The sequence below is a fragment of the Brachyistius frenatus genome, unplaced genomic scaffold (assembly GCF_029030835.1).
Source record: "Brachyistius frenatus isolate BFR_SWC_R1_liver_20210118 unplaced genomic scaffold, ASM2903083v1 Contig_84, whole genome shotgun sequence".
Taxonomy (NCBI): domain Eukaryota; kingdom Metazoa; phylum Chordata; class Actinopteri; family Embiotocidae; genus Brachyistius; species Brachyistius frenatus.
The window spans coordinates 1360428-1385159 of NW_027210683.1; the positions used below are offsets into that span (position 1 = coordinate 1360428).

A 24732-nucleotide genomic window follows, 5' to 3' on the forward strand; every position below is an offset into this window, starting at 1 on the left:
TCACACAAACCTCCCTACTCACCACCCCTGCAGCACAACAACGTTAATTTTTTTAAATTTTTTTTTAATCAGTTTTTATTTTTATTTTTTTTATTTCCCCCTCGGCACATTGAAAGCGTGTGAAATATAAAAACACGTCCCTAACAAGCAAAAGGATTGATCCAAACGGCGTCTTGGATGAATATGGTAAACTGCGCCCTCCCTTCCTCGCATCTCATTACTCGAGTCCCGTCGTAGCTATAGGTGAAGCTGCCTCGCGCTGCCATACTGAAGCAGGTGTCCAACATGGCGAACACTGGCAGCGGCTCTCTCGCGACTATTCTCTTTTTAATCATGTTTCCAGCGGCTCTTCACAAAGGTAGGACTTTTCCCCTTCTTCATGTCTAAACGGGAATGCGCACTTTCTTTTCACATTTGCGTGGCTGTGGATGTGGAGGAGTGTAAATGTTCCTTTTTTAAATTTATTTTTATTTTTTATAAACAACCGTACCGGGCACATTTTTTGGGGGTTGTTTTGTGTGAACGAGCGTTTTGGATGCGATGTTTTGGTTGAAGCAAGTTCTTTGGTAAAAACAAACAAACAAAAACAAAGCCGCTGCGTAAAAGTTGAAGCACTGAATGGAAAACGCAGATTTATGCGTGTGTGTGTGCGCGTGTGTCTCCAAAACAGGCGCTACGGACCCGCTGCCACGGGAATCCACCACTTTCGGTCCCGCTACAGGCTCAGTCGCTCCGGCCGCCGCCACACAGCTGGGAACTCCGAGATGTTCGAGGGTTTCCGTTGTTGTGGTCCTCTTTTGTGGCTCGCGGAGATAAATTGGTCAAACCTTCAAAAAAAAAACCCAACCTGGTGTTTGCCTCCTGTGTCCGCGGACTCGGTCACTTTTGGAGCTTGTTGTTGAGAACCGAGCCCGGACTGCTGGAAATCACCGAAAACAGCGGTGCGTTAAAGTGGACTATGCAGCAGCTCCGGCAGCGTGCGGGTTGAGGAGACGCTGCAGCGAACTCTATTCGAAAGTCTGCGAATTTAGCTGCACGACACTGTGCTGACGTTTCGTACAAACTGGAACTAAATTCAATGCCTGTCAGTAATGTGGTGACTCGGAGATGAATTCGGCGCAAAGATAGCTCACAAATCCGCAGTTATTTTCCATTTAATGTCAGTTTTGGGGGGGATTCATTCACCATCGGCCATCCCGCTGCATGTCGTCAGGAGATCAGTAATGTGACGGGCGAATCCGTTATAAAAGTTGACATTTCAATAAACCAAACGCTCTTCGCTGTTTTGGATGTATGCCGAAATGAATAACACATTAGAGAGGTCCTCACTATATCTTCAAATACCGTCTTAACCGTTTTAACTCCGGCTGGTAAACAAGAGATTAATTTTGCCGAGTTTCCCGTCGCGCTCCGGGCTGTGTTTAAAAAAAAAAAAAAAAAAAAAAATGTTTTTGTTGTTGTTGTTGTTGTTGTAATATTACCGGGACTGGATTTGCAGCGGCACCATGCATGAAAACATCAAAGCCTCTCTCGGCTGTAATAATGTGAGTCAGATGCTTTCAGGAAGCGAATAGGTCGCAGATAAGAGCTGCCGGGGATGAGAACTGCGACACGGATTTTTGACGGTTTTGGCTATTTTTTTTGATTATTATTATTTGTTTAAACTGCTGCTGATGTTGCGAGAGATGCTCGTTGAGTTGGCGGATCAGCACACACGTCTCTCTGCGCTCTCACAGATGGAGATAAAGTGCAGTGTGTTACATATTGGCAGTATGAAGTCTGTGTGCTCCCCGTTGACTCGTCAACTACTGAGAAAGAAGTCCACGCTCGGGCTGCAGCTTCTTCAGTCTTTGCGCATTGACACGCTGGAGATGGAGATTGGAGCCTCCGTTTACATGGAGCCCATCCTGTAATGAATGATTACAAACTTGCAGTTACTCATTGCAAAGCTGTTCATAAAGGCTAAACCCTGTTTCCGCTGAGTTGGAGCCTCCGATGGGGAGAGCAGGGGAGGCACATGTCGACATTTGTCACATTGTGGATTATCCACTTGGCTTAATCCAGTTCTGTCCGTTGAAATGGACGCACAGTCGTGGTATTTTTATTTTTTCATGGCACTCGGTCCGTCAAACACCAAAGCAGCAGTAAACAGGACTCTGCTGTTCTTTGGGCAGCGCTGCTGTACCTTCATGGAAATGGCTCCGCTGATTTCAAACAAAGCTCAGGGCGCACTTGCACAAAGCATATCAATTATTTACATCCAGCTGCATACTGTAAGCTCATATTGTGCCAAGCATTATGGGCCGTTTCCCCCTCCCCCCAACCACCACCCCCTCTGTCGTAAGTAGAATACATAAAGAATTTCAAGGGCCACTCGAACAGGATGTAGAAATTCAACCAGGTGGAAATCGTGCTTCTCATATTTAACACGGATAGATATTTGATTCGATATTCAGATATGGAGCAATTAATTTTAGTACTGGTACTCTTTCTGAGAAGACTTTTATTTGGATGGAAAGTGCAAAATCAAAAATCTCATTTTCTTGTGAGAATTAGAGACGATAAACTGTAAAAATGATCAATAACGCACCAGTACAAGCTCTCAGGTGTGTAACATGTCTTATTAAAGTCTAACCGCAGTCATGTATAACAGGCAAATTGGCTTCTACAAATAATATCGGGACGGTGACATTTGACTTAATTTCACTTTTTTTGTGAGTTCTTGATTTTCTTGTAATGTCTGCATGCTAATATATCATTAAAATGAAGGTGATTTCCAGATGTTGCTGAAGAGTGCTGCCGCAGCACGCTCTGACCACGAGCTGACTGAGACTTGAAAACCTGGTTGGGCAATCTTATCAAATCAGAAAAAAAAAAAAAAGAAGAAGCATCATCTGTGCTTTCGTTTTTGTGCAGTTGTGTAACGGTGAGGAGCTGCAGGTCGCAGCGCGGGCTTTGACGTAACTTCACTCCGACCTGAACATCACCTCCGTTTGAACACGCCGGGTTTGACCTTTGACCCCGACTGCGATCGGAGGAGCGGGTTAATAAAACGCTGCCGTTTGTGGAGAGAATCCGACGGATCATCCTGGAATTATGAAGAATTATATTCTTCCAGTGTTTCCCCTACTATTATCTTGTATTATCAACAACAACAAAAAGAAACAAAACGTACTTGTAGAACTGCAGTTACGTCTCGTAACTACTATCCATTACTTCCTGTGCAGCGGTTTCATTTCAGCTCGGTGCATTTTTCCGTCACTGAGAAGTCGTGCTATTCTTTTTGTTTCTTGACCTGCTGTGCGAACGGAGGGGGCGGAGCCTCACGGACACAGGTGAACATTCATGTTAGCTACACTGTTAAAAAAAAAAAAAAAGTGCAATACAAGCTTAAAGTGAAGCTACGAATGGACCTCAAACTGCTGAAAACGAGACCAGAATATCAGCATTTAAAAAGAAAAATGCTAATTAGCGAGCTAGCGTTGGAACAGGGAGCGAGAACGCAGGCTCGACGCGGTGGTTTTATTTCTGGAGTTAAACTTCAGGTTGCAGTTTGCAGAGTAGATCTGAGGTTCCTTCTGCGTGACAGCTCATTTAAGACCTCCGTGCTGCTTCTCCCTCACCGCCTCCAACCTGTTGAGCTGCTCTCAGGAGATTTATTGCTTGTCTTTAGAAAACAGGAGCCGCTTTCTGGAAAGTCTTCACTTCATGGGGGAACTTAAAGGAAAGAAATGAAGATGGTGCAGCTTGATATTTAACCTGAGAAACAGAACTCTTTTTCATCTGTTGTTGAGCTCTGATATGAGCAGCGGTGGAGGCTCAGGTCTGATCCTAAAGACCTCCTTCAAGTGAAGATAGTCTTTAACCTGGTCAACATGTCCAGGTTGGCTTTATTTTTATTTTTATGGAGACTTATCACGAGGGAAATAAGCATCGCTGAGCATTTATTTTTTCTTGGAAACTACTTGCGTGTAATTTTGATGAACAGAGTTGAGGTTTTAAAGTTCACACGCAGTGATTCGGTTCAAAAACATAAAGATAGATCAACAAAATCTGACGATGTTGCTGCTGTTGTTTAACTCGTAAACGTGTCGGTCATCTTTTCAGTTTGAAATGACTGTAATCCGGGTTAAAATAAAGAATTAATTTAATCTACAAAATGTTTATCTGTAGAATATTTATTAAAATGGTCTTTCCTCCAGTTCATGCGAATTGCTTCTCGTACCAGCTGCTCTACCTGCAAGAGTCGCCTTTTACTTGAGGTTACATCCTGTTTTATTTCCCCGGCTGCTATTCCCGGCACCGGGTATCAGAAGTATTGTTTTGTTATTGGCTGCCGGAGCTCGATTCTTGGCCCCATGAGTGAGACCCTCCGTAATCTGCATGTAGCTCATCTCCTCCCTGCCAGTAAAGAGCTTTGCATCGTCGTGTCAGAGGAGCTCTGCAGGGTTTCACTGAAGCTCCAGACGACCACACTGCTGGTTCACAGTTTGCTGCCCTGACAGGAAATAATTAACTGAATAGTTTCTTCTTTTTTTTTAAACTCTAGATGAGAAAATTGCCTTTTTTTTTTTTTTTTTTTGCGTTATCACTGTGAACTGCCACAACACATTGAGTCCGGGCTGCTGGAGCCGCACCGGGCCGGGATGGAAAACAGGTGTGGAAATGGACTTGTTCTCCGTCTGCACCCTCCAGCAGCCTCTCCAGCTGTAATGAAGAACAATGGCTTCATTCCTGAAGGGAGGGGACCCCAAGTGACCCCCCTCTTCCTTCCCTCCCCCCTCGTCCCCCTCCTGCCCCCGCCGGTCGACAGCAGCCCTGCTGGCGAGCTAACAGATGACTGGGCCGGGTCTCATCTGGCCTCGGTGCACTTAGTGTAATCAAAGGGAGGAAAAAATAAGTGGAGGGGAGGGGTTTGAGGGGAGGAGGGGCGGGGTTTGATGGGGGGTAGGGGTGGGGGGGTCGTGGGCGGCAATCTGCCATCCGGCGAGCCGCCTGCTGGCACTCGGATTGAATCAGACTTGAGCCGCACGGTTTCGAAGCGAGTCGAGCTGAAGTAATTTTTTTTTTTTTTTTTTTAAATATTTATTTTCACGTTTACATAAAAAGGACACGAACACTTTTCAAACATCACTTGTTGCAGTTTTGTGCGAAACAACCGCAAGACGTGGCGTCACAGGGTCGTTTATTACAGGATTTAATGAACTTTATGCCTTCATGTCATGACCAGCTTTACTTTGTGCACGGAAAGCACTTTGCTTTTAATTTTTGTAATTTTTTTTTATTGTGTGTAATATATATATATATAGCTTTGCCGGAAAGCTCCGCCGTCTCGTCAGCTGTACGTTCATGTGGGGAACGAGGACATTTAGTCATCGCCAGACACTCGGAATATTCTCTATTATTTCTCAGCTGTCTCGTCAAGTTGCCGTCTTCTTTTCCTCCTTTTTTAAACACACTTCCAGCTGCAGATCAGAACACAGTCAATGACGCCAAATCTGGTGTCATGAAGTACAGCAGGGAGATATTTGCAGACTTCCCTGTTTGTGCATGCAGGAAAAAAGGAAATGCTTATTTCAGCTGTAAAATAAGACGGTTTTAAGCAGGTCGGTGACATTCGAGCTTCCTCTGCAGCAGAGTGACGACTGCATGGCGACTCTAGCAGGATTTGTTGATGGCAGGATGACAGTTGGCTCAACAATCATTGTTCTTTCACTGAATTTAAAAGGTTTTTGTAAATTTCAGAGAAATATGAAGCTGGATTCATATTAAAAACGGTTGACATTACTTATATTATCAAAATTTGTTTGTTTGGTGGATTATTTTAGGAGTCTTGTGTCGGTCTGATATTATTTAGAAACAGCAGCAGCTCCAGTTGAGTTCCTCCCTGTGTGACAGAAGCACACTGACGCCTGGGCTAACTTTAAAAACTTTAATACAAACTCATTAAGTGAGTGGGCGGCACGGTGGTGCAGTGGTTAGCACTGTCGCTTCACAGCAAAAAGGTTCTGGGTTCGAATCCGGTCCTGGGCCTTTCTGTGCGGAGTTTGCATGTTCTCCCTGTGCTTGCGTGGGTTCTCTCCGGGTTCTCCGGCTTCCTCCCATCATCCAAAAACATGCACCTCAGGTCAGGTTACCTGGCGCCGCGGTCGTGGCAGCCTGCTGCAGCATCTCCCCCCTGAGAGCCCCCCTGCTGTAGTGAAGAAATTTCCCCTAAATCAAATCAAATATTAGGGGGAAGGGTGGTGGTGGGAGCGGGGGGCGGAGGGGGGGTAATGATACGATTGGCAAACCGCGGCTCCGTTCAATCAGCCAGTCAACTGTTCAGCCAATTTCATCAGCAAGCTGTCAACTGGAAACGGACAGTCTGCCATCGGAGATCCACCTTTTTTAAAAACAAAACGTCTTCTCACTCAACAAGTTTTTTTTTAAAATTTGTTTTTATTGTCTCCACTGAAGAAACAGTAAAAAACAGGAGGAAAAAAAAGAAAGAAGGGTTGTTTGACTGAAGCACAGGGAGGAGTCTGGGTAACATCAGAGGAGCCTCGGGCAGGTGGTTTAGTCCTGCACACCTGACAACATGGAAGCAACCGTTATCAGGCACTGACAGCTCAGGTAACACAAGGTAGAAGATGAGTGGACAGATAATAAGTCATTGAGAGAAAAAAACCCACTAAATTTTACTTAAATAAAACATTTTTTTTAATTTGAAATTAAAATAATTAAAGAGAACATCCTTGCATAATTGTAAATATGATTATTGTGGCATTCATGCTTGAATTAATAAAAGAAAAGGTGGAAACAAATCCAGTCTGTGAATAAAAAAATCTATAGTGTGTCTTAATACCTCATGGTATGCAAAAGCTGCAACTTTTAGGATTTGGATTTTAGATTTTATGCACTTTATTAATCCCGGAGGGGAAATGTCTTCACTACAGCAGGGGGGCTCTCAGGGGGGAGCTGCTGCAGCAGGCTGCCACTAGCGTAACCTGACCTGAGGTGCATGTTTTTGGATGATGGGAGGAAGCCGGAGAACCCGGAGAGAACCCACGCAAACACAGGGAGAACATGCAAACTCCGCACAGAAAGGCCCAGGACCGGATTCGAACCCGGGACCTTTTTTGCTGTGAGGTGACAGTGCTAACCACTGCACCACCGTGACGCCCATACTTGCTGAACTTGTTCAAATCAAACCAGGAAGTACTTTAAACACTCACGGAGAAATCATTAAAATCAATTAGCAAACATGTAATTTCTCTTTCCTTGCCACTCATTGATGAATTAACGAGTCATCTGAGCCGTGATGTTGGAGGGCGGTATGAAGGACGCCGCAGCAGCTCGCCGCTTGACTAATGAAATCTGAAGCCCCCAGTGAACTATTGTAAGTCACAGCGAGAGATGTTTTCCATTCCTGGTTTCTTTTTTTCTTTTTTTGGGGGGGGCGGGGGGGAATTCACAAAAGACAATAAGTGGTCTTTGATTGCTCGTTCCGCCCAGTTTGTGGCCTTTCACCATCTTGCCGAGTCACAAGGACTGGAGGACTGTAATTGGGGCCCTTTTCTTATTTTTTTTTCTTTTTTTTGGGGGCTTCATTCATAGCTACAATGCCGGCAGTTCAGGAATGAATAAAGGAATCAATGCAGATCATTTGTGCTTTCAAGCAAATAAACACTACAGCTGGTTGTAATCATCGGGGGGGAAATGAACGGCCTTCGGAAAACAATGCAGGTACACTCGGTGGTGATCCGGGTTCTCCTATCTTTCATTTCTACACGACGCTCTGGCTTGTATTACATCTTGGTGAATTAGCTCCTGATGACCCCCCCCCACCCGCCCCCAACGACAGACGCCATGACGCACCATCTCGTTTTTTTCTTCGTGTCCTCGTCGGATGATGCAGAGGAGTTTCTCGCCTGCACAGGAACAATGGGGCTCAGCGGAAATGGTCGATGGTGAGGCTGTGAAGCACCGCTTAATTTCATTTAGTGTCACCGTCTGCTTCTCCTTTTGTATGAAAAAGGTTCAGTGCTTTTCTTTTCCACTTGTCCTTATTCAGGACAAATAACATGGTAGGTAGTTCGTTTTTTCCCATCAGGGATGACACTGACACCGTTCGACACCACAGTGTTGACTGTAGTGAACATACCAGTGGAATACTATTGGAAGTGACATTGGATATTTCTACTGTTTACCTTGTGTCAAACAGCTCCGTGCTCAGTGTCTGCAAACAGTACAGTATCAGATTTATTCCTCTCGTCGGGTGTTTTTGTTTTTAAAAGAACCACACTGACTGAAAATAGCAAGTAAGTCCATTGATGAATATTACAAGGCCTGTAACTAACGATTGTTTTCATTATCGCTTAATCAGCAGGGGTGTCAATCACCCATAGATTGTATAATAGAAGTGGAGGCAGAAGTGCGTTAAGCTGCAATACCAGCGAGTGCCACTAGAGGTCGGCTCCAAAAAGCCTCCGGCTCCATAGACTCCCATTCAACTTGTCTCATCAAATATAAAGTCAATCAAATGTGTCCATCAGTTATCTCGGTGTTGTTAGCTAAAGTCACTCCTTCTTCTTAGTTTTCTGGAGGTCCATCTGAAAATAATCCCTCATTCATTAGAAAAGAAGATTCAAGAAGACCTGTTTTTGGGGGCGTGTCTGTTTGATTGACAGGTCTGTGGTGCAGTCAGGTTACAGCTGTTGGTGGGCGGGACGTCGTCAGGTTTCCAATTAGATCGGTCAGATCCACCGCTGGCTCCTCCCCCAGCTGATCCAAATATGGTCACTTCCTGCTTCAAACTGCTCCAAACTAGCAAAGATGGCGCTGGACAAAATCTGAACTGGAGGCTTTACTAAAACAGAGTGTCGCCCAATCATTTTCTCTGTATTTATTAGTGGTTTTATCCACCAATCGTTGCAGCTGTACATATTTGGTGTTTATATTGAAGGAAAATATCATTACTATCAATGGGAACATTGGTGCAACACTCGGGGCAGTGAAAAGGTTTCCTCTACAAAGTGAAGAATAACGGCAGCAATTTAAAGACAGAATCTTTCACTGGTCCTGTTGTTTAACACTCCTCGGAGCCGGTGCGTCGGCAGCTTCTGTTGCCCACTAATATTTAAAGAAAACAAGAGTTTAAGGGGAAAAAAACAAAAAACAAAAAAAAGGCAAGTTGGCATCGGAAGTAGCTTCTTCTGCCCAGCGAGTCTGTTCATCGTTTAGGACTGTAAGAGCTGGCAGCAAACTTCTCATTGATGAGGCCTAGAAAGAGGATGTCCTGTGTGAACTCCCCGCTTTTTTGTTTTTTTTGTTCTGACTCGCAACTTTGTTGCAATGCATGCTGGGAAAGATCTGCAGGATGGTGTCTGAAAATAGATATTTTTCTGGAGAGATTTTGTCTGCGAATGCATTGCAGTCGTATTTATGAAGAGTCATTTTTGTAAATCTGAACCTGGACCGCGTCTTTTCTAACGGATCGTTGACGGAAAAGATCGACACTTCGCAGAAAATAACACTGATCAAAACACAAACAAAACGCATCCCGCTTACCAAAGGTTATATTTAATGGATGTTTAATTATATTTCAGCTAGTTTTTTTTTTTCTCACAATAATAACTGGATATAGGTGCACATTTTTGACTGGATTTCCTGGAACACAATTAATCAGTCCTGCAGTATTTCAGCAAGTAGGACAACCCGCCCCCTGCTCTCCCATCAGCTCTGATCCCAGACACTCTGAATTCAGTTCGCTGCGTACGTCCTCTCACGCTGTTGTTTGAAGAAGGCGTGCGGTAACATAGAAAGAGGATGAATATTTTAAATAAGTCGCTATAGACAACAGTTGGATGCTGCAGTTTTATTTGCGTAGTCGGACAGATGTCCAAAGAAAACCTCCGATAGAAGTAATGTAGCTGCAGCGGCGTTTGATGGCAGAAGACACTCCAGCTGTCTCGTATCTTGTTTTCATTTTGTAACAATCCTCTCCAAAAAAAATACAAAATAATAATAAAAAAGAAAAAAAAAAAAGCAGTTTTTTGTGCAGACCCACCCTCCAGCGCTCGCATGCAGCAGGCACTCAGGGAGAAATGGCTTCCTGCGGGAGGCACAGATACCAATTTGTCAAGCGAAAGGAGAGAAAGCAAAGTGCCTTCACATCACTCTCCCCCACCAAAAAAAAGCTTTAATGGACAAGACAACAACACCTGGAAATCAGGTCATGGCTGTCTTGAGGTTTGACCTTTTTGGACGTCCGTCTGTCCGCCCCGTCTGTCCGTCCGTCTCGAGGTCTTAGAGAGCTTAGTGATGGGAAAAAGGTCACGTTAATGCTTCGAATTATTCACATTGGTTTTGCGAGAGAGGTGGAAAAGTTCCTGTGAAATGTAGGACATCGGTAACTGAACGAGACAAAAGGCTCTGCAGTTGTGATCGCAGCTGAGAAATCATTAAATGATAATGAAGGCAACTTGACGGATTGATGACACCTGCTTCCTAGAATGAGGGCAGCGGTGTGTTTGTGTGTTGTTGCAGCGCCGACGTTAATCAGTGGATTTTGACTTTAAAGTCATCTTAAATGTTCATTTGGTTCGCGATTTAAGCGACTATATATTTTGGAGTTTACTGAAAGTTGTAAAACCACCATGGGTTTGGGTACGTGTCTCCGACTGAAAATAGAAATGAAAGGAAGTGTTTGAACCCGGACGTTTTTCCAGAGCGCTTCCTGCTGCTTTGAAGTGTGTAGTATTTGTTGGGCTTCACTTGGCTGTCAGATTAATACCTTCTCCACTGAAAATGAAAATGGGTGAAGGAGCAGTTAATCCGCATAAGAATATTTTTATTTATTTTTTTTTTGTTGAGGATGAGAAGCTGCGAGTCGAGCAATCTGTCTGCGTATTGATTGGTTGTCTGGCGCTGCAGAGTTAACCTGACATGCCAGGATCATTTAATTCCCTCTACATTGCTGATTGCAGAAAAAAAAAAAAGAAGAAAATCTTGTCTTATCTGAACGTTTCCAGTCAGGAGGATTCAACACCTACAACACAGCAGCACCTGTAAAGCAGGAAAAAGTTGCATTCTGGGACTTTGATATTTTTAAGGCGTTAACTGGAGGTTATAACAGTATTTATTAGAAAAACAAACAAACAGTGGAAGTCTCCTATAGTGAATTAAAGTGGAAAATAAATGAATACCCTCATTAGTGCCTGAAAATATTCTGTAACAACTGATTGTTTTGCTCACTATGAGTTCACTATTAAGCAATATTACACCCTCTCTTGTAATATTGTGGTTTATACAACAAATTACCAACTAAATAAAACATGTAATCAAAATGTATTCTTATTGTGGGGCGATTCGCTCTCAAAATATAAAACTTTCTTGTTAGTGCGATCTCCGTTTCCATGGCAACACGTGTGGGATATGATGAAAAAAAACAACCCGAAAACGATCAAGTCGCGTCAGCAGACTCTTATGTAACGTACGCAATGTTTTTACTACTCTAGGAAGTAGGCCGACCCTTAGCAACCACCTAGCAACAGAGAGGATTTCTAGTCCGTTTCATGCTCGAACTGAATAAATAAAGAACATAGAAACACTGAACTGCTCAGCTAGCTCAGTCTGGTTGGAACCAAGATATCTGATGGAAAAAAAGATATCGATGGACTCGTATTTTTAAGATTTTAGCACCGTGTATTGCGTTCAAGCTAGCCGGCGCTACGGTACGGGTGCTCGGAGCGACCAAAAAGGACCAAAAAAGACCCGATTTCACCAAACGAGTCACATTTGATATAACGAGTAAAAACAAGATTATTTTGATGATTTATATGAAATTCAATTGTAATTCTATGTTCCCATTGGGGAGGTGAAGTGATATTTCTAGTGATGAGCAGGGTGTGATGTCACGCCGGTCTGAGGACTCTCCAAATGTACATTTTGACCAATCAGATCTCTGGGTCAGAGCTGCCTGTTGTATAATGACTATTTCCGCATTCAGTAGTAGCAGCAGTACAATTACAACATATATGCACACTCTTAAAGGTTTATTTTTTTTCATTTTTTTTCATTCTGTAAACAGTGATTGACCACCAGCATCGAGGAAGCTCCTCAGGTTACATACAATAACTCCAGCAGTTCGTGATCCAGGCCTCTGCTCTGAGACGATATGTTTGCTTAGCACCACCTACGTAGCCACTTAGCATGTCTGTCTGTGTACATCCTCCGTGCGCCCTCTGACCTGTTGAACAATGCGAGCGCCGTGCTTTGCTCCACATACATTATTCTACCTCCCACACCGCAGTGATCGGCTATTAACTGGACCTTCACAAGGCTCAGTCTGTGCTCTAAGCCATAAAACACCGTGATGTATCGCACAGATTTCTTTTTTTTCTTTCTTATATTAGACTTTTGTGCAACAAGAAGTTACTTTCTTTATTGTGGAATTGAATAGCACAATTAATGCAATCTAGGCCAAAGGCATTTAAAACCACTTCAGCAAAGGTGTGTGTGTGTGTGTGTGTGTGTGTGTGTGTGTGTGTGTGTGTGTGTGTGTGTGTGTGTGTGTGTGTGTGTGTGTGTGTGTGTGTGTGTGTGTGTGTGTGTGTGTGTGTGAATAATTCGTATTGCTGTTGTTTCACTGTACGATAACTCTGCTGTTTTGTTTTTATTTCCCCCCCACAGTTATTGTAAAATTGATCTTTTAAATGGCAGTTTCACGCCCACCTTCTCCCTAACATCCCCCCTGCTGTGTGTTAAATCGAGTACGCTTACATGTTAGTGCACTTACTTGTCTATTTTGTGAATTTCGACAGGTGTAGTGTTGTCTCGGATTGCACCTGTGAAAAATATCTGTCAGCTATATTTGGTTGTTTCACCTAAATATGATCTTTTAATAATATCTTTTTATGCTTAAATATACTGATAGTTTCTATCTACCAATGGTACAGTGCTGCCTGGTATCACGGTGAAAGGTGTAACACACCCGCCCGTCCACTAGGGGGAAGCCTGTCTTTGACGCACCTAGCAACGTCTAGACGTGAGAAGAAAAAAAAAAGGTGTCTTTGCGAGTTGTTTTTTTCCCCTAACAATGTTAGCCATGTGATTTTTCCCGAACCCAACCAAAAGTTTTTAGTTTTTTTTCCCTAATCCTAACCACGTTGGTTTCCACATGGTTTTGTTTCCCTAAAGCACGTGACATGAGGCTAAGACGTTACTTTGATACGCTTCCCTCTAGTGGACGGGAGGCTGTATTACAGGCTTTGCTGTAGTAGCAGGTTATTTAGTGGTGCCACGTGAAAAATAAGCACTTTTATATGGATGTGTACAAGTTGTATTTGCGTAGTGCAGCTTTTTGGGTCGGAGGTCGCTACATAACATGACGGCGACCTTTGAGAGTGAAAAATGTCCAGAGTTTCATACTCAAGTTATGGATGGAAAATTAAACTTCAATATGAGTACCAAGATAATGTACATGTTGGTACTTTTATTGAAGTTTAATTTTGAAATGGTTGTCTCAGTGAGGTTTTATATATGAGAAGCTGCAACCAGTTTTAATATGTTTAGCCCTGAGGTCTTATATATTTATTTTATTACATAACCAAGAGTCAGGATGTTTTATTTCTTTCGATATCTTTTATTTCTATATGCTTATTTGAATAGAAGCACACGTGAATACGCAGAACGACATGTTATGTGATTGCCGAAGTCCAGTGGGTCAGAGATGCAATCCGCTCAAGGTTAATTCATCTGCTGCTTCAAAAAAAAAACAGACATTATGTTTTATGCTTGTATGAATATGTTTTGACTAGATTTAAAATTTGTTTCTAATTATACCCCAAAAATAAAATTTAACACAAAGGCCGCCGCTTTTTAATATGTTAAAATATGCTGTCAGTAATGTCCTAAAAAAGAAAGTCGCAGTGGGGAAAGAGCACATCAGACGGTAAAAATCAATTCATTGCATCCGTCCTCTGTCATCCACAGATGGTGCCACTTCAATCTCCTTTCTATTTTGTCAGACTAATGTGCTGAGAGATGACAAGGGAGGGTCATTTCAGAGCAGAAATATCAAAGGCTGGGTGTAACGGCCATGTCAGTCTGCCTTCTATGTTGTCACATTAACGTTTGGGGAAAAAAAAAAAATGGCAACTGCGGGTCATTTCGGAGGAATAATGGCAAAAGGTAGTAGACTGTGACAGCAGGTCCGGCGCCGCCGCACGTTCTCCATTTGATCTGCTGCCAATTCACTCCAACACAAAAGCCAGAAACCTCGTGCGGTCGGTTCTCGAACACGTGATCACGTGAAGCCGCGTCGATAATTTACAGGTAGAAGTACTCGTCTCCCGTCTGAAATATCATCCACGCAACGAGAGGCGGATGAAGATTTAGCGAAGGGACGATGTCAGGATCGAAGACCGCGTTTGTTTTTGTGCTCGTCGTGTCCTACCGAGTTTTTTCATATTTCAAAGAGTTTTTTTTAAAAATTTTTTTTTTTTAATGACACCGATTTGAAAGGCAGTGACTCATTAGTAAGCGGTAGTGGACTGGGATGAGCTGTTTTAATTAAATGTCAAGACGACCACGGTTAATCAGCAGACAACAAGTTTTACTGAGGTCCTGGACTACTTTACCCGTCACTTATTAAAGATGGCTGCAATAAAACATTAATTGAACTGAAGATGGAACAACAGAGGCTGATAAACCCGTGTTGGTGCCCAGTGAATGCTGGGATAGATCCTACCTGACACTCACCTGTGATGGTCTGTTGTCTATTTCCACTGCAGAGAGTTGAACCGTCAGAGTTTCTGAGTCGTACTGACAGATACGTGTCTGTAAGTCCAAACGTCAAGAACTAAAAGCTGCCGGTTAAAGCTCAGATTCGTTTTCTGGTCTTTCATATTTGATAGTTTGTACGTTTTATTCATTTTTCTTTCAATTGCAGCTTGTGTTTGAGATTTGTTCTGTATTTTTTGTTTAATTTTTAAAGAGTATTGTAGAAAAACACATCTGCTTCTTAAAGCAAAGTCTGTGATCTAGTAGATTCACCATTTTAATGAGACGACCTTTTACACCGTGAATATAACCGTCACAAAGACTGTTGGCGTACTTGTGTACTGACACTCACTGTTTTAGGTGCATTAACTATGTCCACGCTGTCAAGTACAGAAACCTGCAGGACGATGCACTCAAAACAACCCCCCCCCCAAAAAAAAAAGTGTGAAAAGCTGGAAACTATCCACCCTCATACGGTCTGCATCTTGGCTACGTAGAGGAAGGGGGCGGGGCCAAAGAATTTCCAAATTAAGGCGTCTGAGAAAGCTGCAGCTGACTATGAGCCACCAGGCTGCTGGTGGGTATGTTTGACGTGTGCGTTACACCCATTGAGTTCAGGGTAGAATAATTAAAGCTGCAGGTATGCTGGCGGGTGGGCACTATGTTTTGAGTGCGCTAAGGGAACGTAGCATCCGAGTGTCGCCGTACTTTGCCTTCCACGCGCTGTTCTGTTTCTACGTCTCGCTCGACTCGACGCATACCTCCTCCTCATCGAGGCCGCTCTAATGAAGTTCCTCCCCGGGACAGAATTCCTCGGGTCGGTCCTGACCTCGCTCTGCACGCCGTAATATAGAGTATTTGCCGAATAACACATTGATGAATGCTGCTGACTAATTTATGAAGTCAACTCCCACAGAATGAGCGTTTTCAAACACATTCATTCATTCAAAATGCAGAAGAGTTCAGAGGCCCCTTGGTGAGTCTGCCCTTTTAATTAAGACCCGGTATCATGACTAAGACTTTCTGAATCTAGAAACGGACTGCTGCTCGGCAACAGAATGAGTCGGGGATGTATTTCTTTTGATTGCTTCATAAAGCTGAATATCCCTCTCTGATCCCTGCTACACCGCACAGACTGAAGCCGCCGGGCGAATGCTGACACAGCTACTTCCTATATGATTTGGAGTTGGTGCCAGCCACTAATTTGCTGTGGCTTACAGACGGACAATGCGTTTCCCACTGAAATTAACGAGCGGTTGGAACAATTGGACTTTTGTTTAATGGCAGCTGAAGCGGGCTTTTCATTGCTATTTATTCAGGCAGTAAATGTTGACCTTCAGGCTTGGGATTGATCTTTAAAAGACATTTCTTGAAGTAGATCAGGAGGTTCCTGCTAACTGCTTACTTAACCGTCCCTCTATCTTAATCCATTTTAGCACTGGAGTATTTATGTGTGTTTGTGTTTGTGTGTGCTGCTTGACCTTGCCGTCGTTTAGATCATGTTGGGAGTCGTAGCGTATCGGGCTTTAAAGGGTTTTGTTTCTTCTATTCTGTCAGTAAGCAGCTTTACAGACACTTTATTTAACCAAACCTGCTTCCAAACCCTCTTTGAGTTTGAGTCATCAACAGTGTCGCTGCCATCAAGGACACCGAGGTTGCATTCCCCATACTGATTGCTTTATTTCATTTATCCGCTTAATTAATTTGATTTGTTTAATTATTTTTTTGAAAATTTAGGGCTCTCAGTCGAGCTAATATTGTTCAGATGACCTTCTCCAGTATTTCAGGGCTGGATTTACCAGCTTGCAAAAACGCTCACATTTTACACTTAGACTGTTTTAAGCTGATCTCAGTTTTTAGAATCAGCCCAGTTAAATTTAAAGATATTAATTTGCACTCGTGCATTTTTTATGTGGAGAGAAACGGCTTTAAAACACTATCAGACTGTCACATCGGGATATAACTTTAAATTAAGTGTTTAACAGAGTAGATGTTTTCTGATGGAGGTTTGTGTGTTGTGAAGACATCAACAACTGAAATCCTCCATCAGACAAGAATGGGAAAACTTTCAAAACTCCAGCAACTGGTTTGCAGAGTGTTGTAAAAAGAAGAGGTGATGCAACACGGCGGTAAACATGCCCCCCCCCCCAACGTTTTTTTTTTTAGGCATGTTGCTGCCATCAAATTTAAACTTTAATTTATGTTTTTACGTGGATTTGCATGATTTGTAAATCACCACATTCTGTTTTTATTTCCACTTTCTACGGCGTCCCAACTTTTTAGGCAACAGGGTTGTAAAGTCCCGGCTCCTTTATGACCGTCGGCGTGATTAAACGTTGTAACTTCATACTGTAGATCAGGTGTGGAAACTCCAGCCTGCTGTTTCTAGTGGCGGGATTTAATGCGGGGGGGAAGTTTAATGTGAGATGGAGTGATTATTCTCACAGCAGTCAAACCTGGCTCCCATTTTCAAATTAGCAGCTCAGACACACCTGTGCGCTCTCAATGATATATACGTTGGTACTTCGGAGGGAAGGTAACTAATTAACGGAAACTGCCCAGTGCTCTAAATAATTAGACAAACGCAAATAAAAGGGAAGGCAAACAAACTTTCACAGTAAATTAATAGAAATTCAGACAATCAAATAATTAAATTTAAGCAAAGTATAAGTCTGTACTTGTTTTTTTGTGTGTTTTTTTCTTCCTGTAATATTTTCTAACTGCTTGTGTTACTGGGCTGAGTTGATGCGTTCTTGATTCATAAATGCAGATTCTTGTGATTAAATATAAATTAATAATTTCTGTGTATTCAAACTTCAAAAGAGGATAGACCACTGATAGATCATATATGCTGAGTTTCCGCCCAACCCGGTGCATTCCCACGCCGCAGGCCTCCTCTGAAGTTTTGTTTTATTAAAGTTTCCTACAATCAGAGCCCTCCCCCTCCCCAGAAACAGGGGGGATTATGGTGCACCGTGGCTGGTCTTATTCAGGATAATCAGTCTGTGGAGAGGACGCCTGGTAATTTTCCATCCTCTGCATCGCCGTCAATGCAGCAGCAGGATGTTCTGGGATGGAGGAAACGGTGCAGCTAGCCTCAGCTCTCCGTAGTGTTTCCACCACCTGCCTGTGTGCGCATGCATATGCATAGCCTGCAGCCATCAGCCACAGCACGATAATAATGGAGACTAACATCCTTACAGATATGCAGAAAAAGCACTGCAGCACTTGTTAAAACATAGAAAATCCTTACAAAGAGTTCATTTTATGAAGTAACGCAGTCAAAAAAACAATGTTTACATTTTTAAAGTTGAGACATTTTCTACTTTAAATACAAAAATTGTTCTCATTTCAGTCAGTTGACGGCTTTTTAAAAGCACCTTACTTATTAAAAATGTGACTTTTGCTCAACTTTCCTGAAGTTTTGCAAGTAGAAAGTTTGAAAAATGCAATAATAACTGCAGGTTATCTGTATTTCAAGTCAGATACCTTCGACATAAAACTCCCGACCTTGTTTTCGACGAGTGCGTTTGATGTAAACATCGGATCGGATGATGTAAAATGGCCGTTCGCACTTCAAATCCCACTGAGAATCAACAAACCTTTGCAGCTTTTAGCAGCTTTCAGCTCCTTGTTTTGGTTCTCGGATAAATTCAGGGCAGAGTAGTGTCAACCTTTTCAATATTCATAGTTATATTATACAACGCTGCTCACGCTGTCTGCTCAAATTCATGCTCAAAGCTAAAGTGTGTACTTCAGCCAGTAACTGCTTTTAGATGTCCGTTGTTTTTTTTGTTTTTTTTAGTGCTTCATAGACATACTGGGCTGCCCTTTAGCCTGTACATAAAAAGAAAAAGACACAGTAAGAATGATCTGACCTCTTTGAATCTCCACACACAGCTGCAAGAAAACCAACATGTCTAGACTGCTTGAATTAATGCACCGAGTCTATGCGGTATTATGGAGATGCAGCCAGACGCTCGATATTTCACTGATTCCACTCTTCTACAACCCCCACCTGGTTGAAATAAATCTATTGCTAATAGGCTCTGCACTGTTGCCAACTCACTGTATTAAGGTCTGTTGGACTGTGTCCCTGCAACAACACGTCGCATCACTTAAAATGTGAGATTGTTCGTTAAGTATCTGTTCATATCTTAATATTTCGGAGGCAAAAAAAAAAAAAAAAGGTTGCTTGGATTTTGCAGATTATTCAACACGATAACATCTGTTGTTTTTTATTAGTATTTGAAATCTCCACATCTGGTTTTGTCGTGGTGACGAAACTTACCCAACTAACCCGAAACTTTATTTGTTGACCTTTAATGTAGTTAGGTCCTTTAATTTCAATCCTTCTTTTTTACTGCTCTAATCTCGCCGTTACGATTCCTCATTATTGCCGTCCTTGAAGATCCGCACTTTTCAAATTGCGAGCAAATAAACCGAAGCGCACCCTGCAGGTTTTAAATACGTCGTTGGAAGGTGATGTTATGAATGCACCATAAACAAAAGAGGGAAAGACCTCGGCGGTGACCTCCACTGACGCCAAACAAAGGTGACCTTTCCTCCCAGTCACATAACATTTGCTCACGCCTCCACAAACCGCAAACTAAACCTTTATGGCTCCTTCCCTGCACTTAGCCATCATCAAATATTAATCATCTCCAAGACTTTGTGGCGGCGTTCACACCACGGTACGCTTATCTCAGCTGATAGAAATATGGCCCGAGCCGTGATGCTTTTCGCTTCGCTTTTTTTTTCTTTTCCTCTCAACCAAAATGGAGCGCTATGTACACATTCATTAGCATGATGCTGCTTGCTCTCTCTCGTCTGGTGTCAGCTTTCAGAAAGCTACTTACGGGCCTATTAGAAGACATTAATTCAATCTTGTCGTTTAATGGAAGTGAGGTCTCTGAGATGAGAAAACGGGTGAGGATGTGCGACCCGGGTTCGTCTGGAAAAGGTGGGAGGGGAGGAAAGTGGCGACGACGATCCTCGTTCGGTCCTCGGTGGCTTTAAATTAGTGCAAATGTGTAAAATACAAAGTTTGGAAAGGAGAAAAACACCTTGACATTTGGCCTCAGTTGGTTATTCACAATCCTTTCTGATGAAATCTCCATGTTTCTGGATGAAGGTGTTTCTCTCCTGAGGTGCTTCCCGCTGGAAGGCGTGCGTTTGATATCGAACACGTTCGGCGCTGCAGACTATCCAAGCAACAGCGGGTAGATTTCTCGGACACGGCTGTAATGTTTTATTTTTATTTTGTGTGCCGTGCGCTCGGCCTCGGCTCAGGCAGAATACGACGTCCCCGAAGAGCAGGCGGACCAGCGCTGCGTTTCAAGAGATTAGAGGTTGGTCAGGCCGGGGGAACCGAATCGATACGTCCTCTCAGGGAAAGGATTGACCGGGTATTGATCCACACCTAACAGGAGCTGGACACGCACCCGGCCACTAAGAAGCAGAGGTCGGCCGACCCACCTCGCAGCCCGAGACGGCGTTTATGTGCTCATCAAAACGGCCGTTTGGGTTGAAAATTACTGACTTGGAAAGTGTCAGAAGAGAAATTGTTGTTCCCGATGTGTCCGTTAACACCCAGAAGAACGCTTTGGGAAAGAAGTGGAAATAGAAACGGGCGTTGTCGTAAAGCATTTAGAGCAGGTGTTTTAAACTGTCCAACGAGTCTCCATCACTTCCTGCAGACGTTTAAAAAGCCGAGACTTTCGTGGTGAGGTTGCGTCAACGGCGAGGAAACAGAAAACCGATAAAGGAAGCGGATCAGAATATTCTTCTGTACGACTCTTTAAATGTTAAATAAAAACGTCTAATCCCGTCTCTTCCTTTCAGAACCTGATTGCCGTTTTCTTTTATTTCTTTTTTTTTCTTTCTGTTGTGTGATGAATTTTCATCCTCAGGAGCTCGCGGCTGCTGGAAGGAGCTACAAACACTCCTGAAAGCAAAATGTCAAGCAGCATTTTGTAAATAGTCAAACACTGTACTTTGTTAGGTCTCCGGCTTTTGTTAGAAGTAACGAGCAGAGTCATGAAGTATGAAGTTTGTGGGAAGCGGATGTGAAATGAGTAAGAACATCTCTGAATCTCAGAGGAAACAAAAAAAACAAAAACCTAAAATCAACATCAACAGAGGAAGTCGGTGCTTGATGTGGTTTCAGTTATGAGGCGAGCGGGATGCAGACATCTGACAAACCGTCACCAGAATATTAAATAAATAAACCTCAACGTGAAACGAGTACTTTGCAGTGTTTGTCAGCTTTTGTTAGAGTTTTGTCCAAAGTGTTCCTCCGTGTCTTTTCACAAACTGAAGAGATTCACTGTGACACAAGTTTATTTCTGGATTTTAAAGTGTTTTTTTTTGTGTGGCTTTTAGGGTTGTTAAGCTTTGGCCTTCAGTAGATGGAAGAATTAGAAACTGGGAATCGAACTGGTGACCGAATGCGTTTGAGCCCGAGTGCTACGCACCAACAAACACTCTGTTATCGAGTCACCGCAAAATACTAATCCATTTCCCATCATGCATTTCTTGCCTGGTTGTCTTTCATTGAGCTTCAAAGTTCGACTAAATGCTCCGATGTCATCAATTGCTGACTTTTTTTCATTTTATAAATCTTTGGCGCTAAGCCGCCTGCTTGTTGTTGTTGTTGTTGTTGTTGTTGTTGTTGTTGCTGCTGCTGCTGCTGCTGCTGCAAGGGCACACAATCATTTTGTAGCCAAGAATTTGGTACCAAAGTACAGGTGATGCAAAAGGTGGGAAGAGAAAGAGTTGTATGTGAAGACGTTTGGTATTTAAGTTGGAGAATCGGGGTCAAGTTAAAGAACGGACGGCGGAGAAACCTCAAACTTTCCTACGCAGGTAACGCTAACGTTAGCCTGTTTACGCTAACGCAGCGTTGGCTCATAACTGGAGTTTGGCGCTTGCCCATAAGTCTGTCAAAATACAACAAACAGTCTAATGTGTTTTAGTGTAGTGTGCAAAAAAAAAGAAGTTGCTTTTGAAATGCATTCATTTGAACATACAGATATGCTTTACATAGTTTAGCAGCAGTTCAGATTTGCACACGGCGTATCTGTTAGGTTGGATAACGCTGGTGTCACTTTACGGCTCAAATGTTTTCTTTCCTCCGAAACCAACTATTGCAGCTCGTGCCACATTTCTTGTTTCCCAGCACATTGTCTTTCCTCTCACTTCTCGCAGGCAATAAACCTGCTCTTATTGGCTGCCTTCCCCAGGAGTGTAATCTCACCGAGGTTGAGCAGCATTTAATTGCTATTTGTATGCTCCCGTTATCTTCCATATAGGAAGGAAGAATTGAAATGGCCGACAGACAAAATTAGGGCTCTTGTTATGTGGGATTTTATCCTGTAGTAGAGCTGCTGCCCTCGTAATTAGCCCTGCCAATGACAACTGCAAGCTTATTGCAAAACAAACCCAAAGGGCTGGATGCTGATGTGTGATGGGGATTGGATTGTTTTGGGCTGACACTCCCCTCTTCTCTCTCTGCAACCTGCATTATCGCCAAGACTTGAATGCTGACCTTGCCCACCGGTTGAAGCGCCGAGGACAGTGGCTCATTGAATTCAGCTCAATAGTTCCTCTATTGCCTGTCTCTGTCCGTTTAACAGAACCAATTAAACCGTTAATTCCTGCTGCGGTTGTGATCCAGCGATAATGTCCTGAGGAGAATGGAAAAGCATGTGTCTTTTTTTTTTTTTTTTTTAGGAGAATCAAAGGGTACAAGTCGAGGGTCTGGCTTTCTCCAGCTTTGAGGGGCTTTCTCATTCAGGAAGGCAAATCAGCCCTTGGAAGCTTTGACGGGACGCTTTCTCATCCCTCCCGACCCCCCCGGCTTTGTCGAGACTAGTTCATTTCGGTCTATTCAGGTGGACCGCATTGTGCGCCGCCTCTCTGCTCATGCATTTCATTTGCCGGGCCTTTTGTTTTGAATCCTGCCGGAGATGAACCGGAGGCACCGAGTCGGAGCTAAGGCACGGATTAGGACAGCTCTCTTCACGCTTTCTCGGAGGTGGGCTACCTTTGGAAGAAATGTCAAGGAGGGTGAGGTGATTACGACTCTATTTGAATATACACCCTGTTGACCCGTCGCGGCGACGGGACGAGGAGCCGGAGCCACGTGCTCCGACTCCATCCGTTTAAACAGGAGCGGTGTTGTTGTTGATGCTTTATTCAGAGTTCCTGCAGCTCTTCAGGAACACAAACGCCCGTAAATTTCCCCCCATAACTTGATTGTTCAACATCCTAATCCCAAAGCTACGGACATTTAATCTGCTTCCGTAGCAAGCCCCGCTCTTCTGGGAATTTTGGACCCTGACTGCAGGGATTTGGTCGCGTTCGGGGCAGAAGAGCATTCGTGACGTCTGCTGCTGATGTTGGGCGACGAGGCCGAGCTCGCAGTCGAGCTCATCCTGAAGGGCTTTGGGTCATATAGCAGCAAATAAAAGGAATTGTAACACAAATTTAAGCAAATATCCTATTTTTGATTTCATAAAGCTTCACCTGTTACATGCACAGAGCTGAAATATTAAGAACGTGAAAGAAATACCAGATTTTCTTTTTAAATCCGACATAATTTGTTCCAAAAATTGGCCTTTTTGCACAAGAAAGAATAAATGTAGAACTTAACTCTGAAGTATGCAGACACGGCCTCCCAAAACGGCTCATCTGTTGTACTTCTGAGTAAATATTCCATTCAATTTCACATTCATCCAGCTTGTTGCATCTGCGTCACCTCTTGCTTCCTTATTATCCCGTTCTTCCCTCCAGGAAATGAAAAAAAACAAAAGAAATCCAAACAGCAAATCAAAATAGAAAAGCTGAAAACTCTCATTTGCTAATCAAACTTGGGACAAGAGGTAATTAATTCTTTGGAATCAGTCAATTAATTTGCATAATAAGAGGTACCGTAATTATGACTTCTGCTACTCAAGCCCGAAAATTGTAATTAGAGATTTAGTCTGCATTACAGCAGAAAAGCCCGTTTTTTGGTCGGCGGTTCAGAGAGATGGAGCATCCGTCGCTGTGGGATGGAAACACTGGCATCAGAATAAAAAGCTTTCTCCTTGTGCTTTGGCCCTGGGGGGCGGGGGAGGTGGAGGGGGAGGGGGAGCGCTGCCTGGCCTGATCTTCTAATCTGTAAAGAACCAAGAACTCAGTTTTCAGGGGCTTCCTTCTCTCTCGCTCTCTCCAGCCAGCCGGGGAGCCTGTTGCACCCCGTCCCCTCGTCGTTTCTCCACCAGCTTATTTCCTCCGTTCCCATTTGCAAAGAAATCCATAATTCTTACAGTCTGTTGAAAAAAAACCAAGGGTGGAGCTGGAAGATGAAGGGTCGTATTAGTGGGGTGATATTAGCCTCCTGCTGCATGCTCGCTCAGCTGTGTGGCCCTGACAGGAATAATATTTTATATATAAAAAAAAAAAAAAAAAAAGGCAGTGGAAAACATGAAATAAAATATGGACGGAAATGTCGCTCGGTGTCGTCAGAGGACTCCAATCGATGGCGCTTTACTTTGTAACGTAAAGGAAAGGGAGCAGTGGTTCGGAGGACGTACGGAGGTAACGGGGATGAAGTGTAGCATCAGCGGGCGCTCAGTATGACACTCTGTCGTATTGATCCTTTGCACACGTGCAAGAAAATCTGCTGCGTGCAGTGAACCGTACAAACACAGCTATTAATCACATAAGTAGTAATATGATGCAATATCATAAAAGCTTTATGAAGTGCAGTTTACGAGGGCGTCGCTGCGACAGCGGGTCGAGTCAACACGTATTTTACAGTCTTGGATTAGTTAGCTGATCATTATGCACATTTAAGCTGCATTAGACGGTCTCCGTGTTTCTTCTTCTCTTTCACTTTCTTTTTTGTGGTTGACTGTTAAAACGCTGTGATGCGTCCTAATTGGATCAGTTAGTGCACCGGCAGCAGAGGTGATCTCC

The 24732-nt window shown here is 43.3% G+C and overlaps 1 protein-coding gene across 4 annotated transcripts in view; it reads left to right on the forward strand.

Annotated features, from left to right (window-relative positions):
• Positions 1–205: 205 nt before the first annotated feature.
• cadm1a (cell adhesion molecule 1a) overlaps positions 206–24732 on the forward strand; it is a 332738-nt gene continuing 308211 nt past the window's right edge. For 2 of the 4 annotated variants that reach the window (XM_069709758.1, XM_069709759.1), the window contains exon 1: positions 208–358. In XM_069709758.1, coding sequence (XP_069565859.1) covers positions 286–358 — 73 coding nt within the window. In that variant the 5' untranslated portion in view covers positions 208–285. Of the gene's footprint in view, positions 359–24732 lie in introns of all 4 variants that reach the window. The other 2 variants (XM_069709756.1, XM_069709757.1) reach the window with 2 other exon arrangements.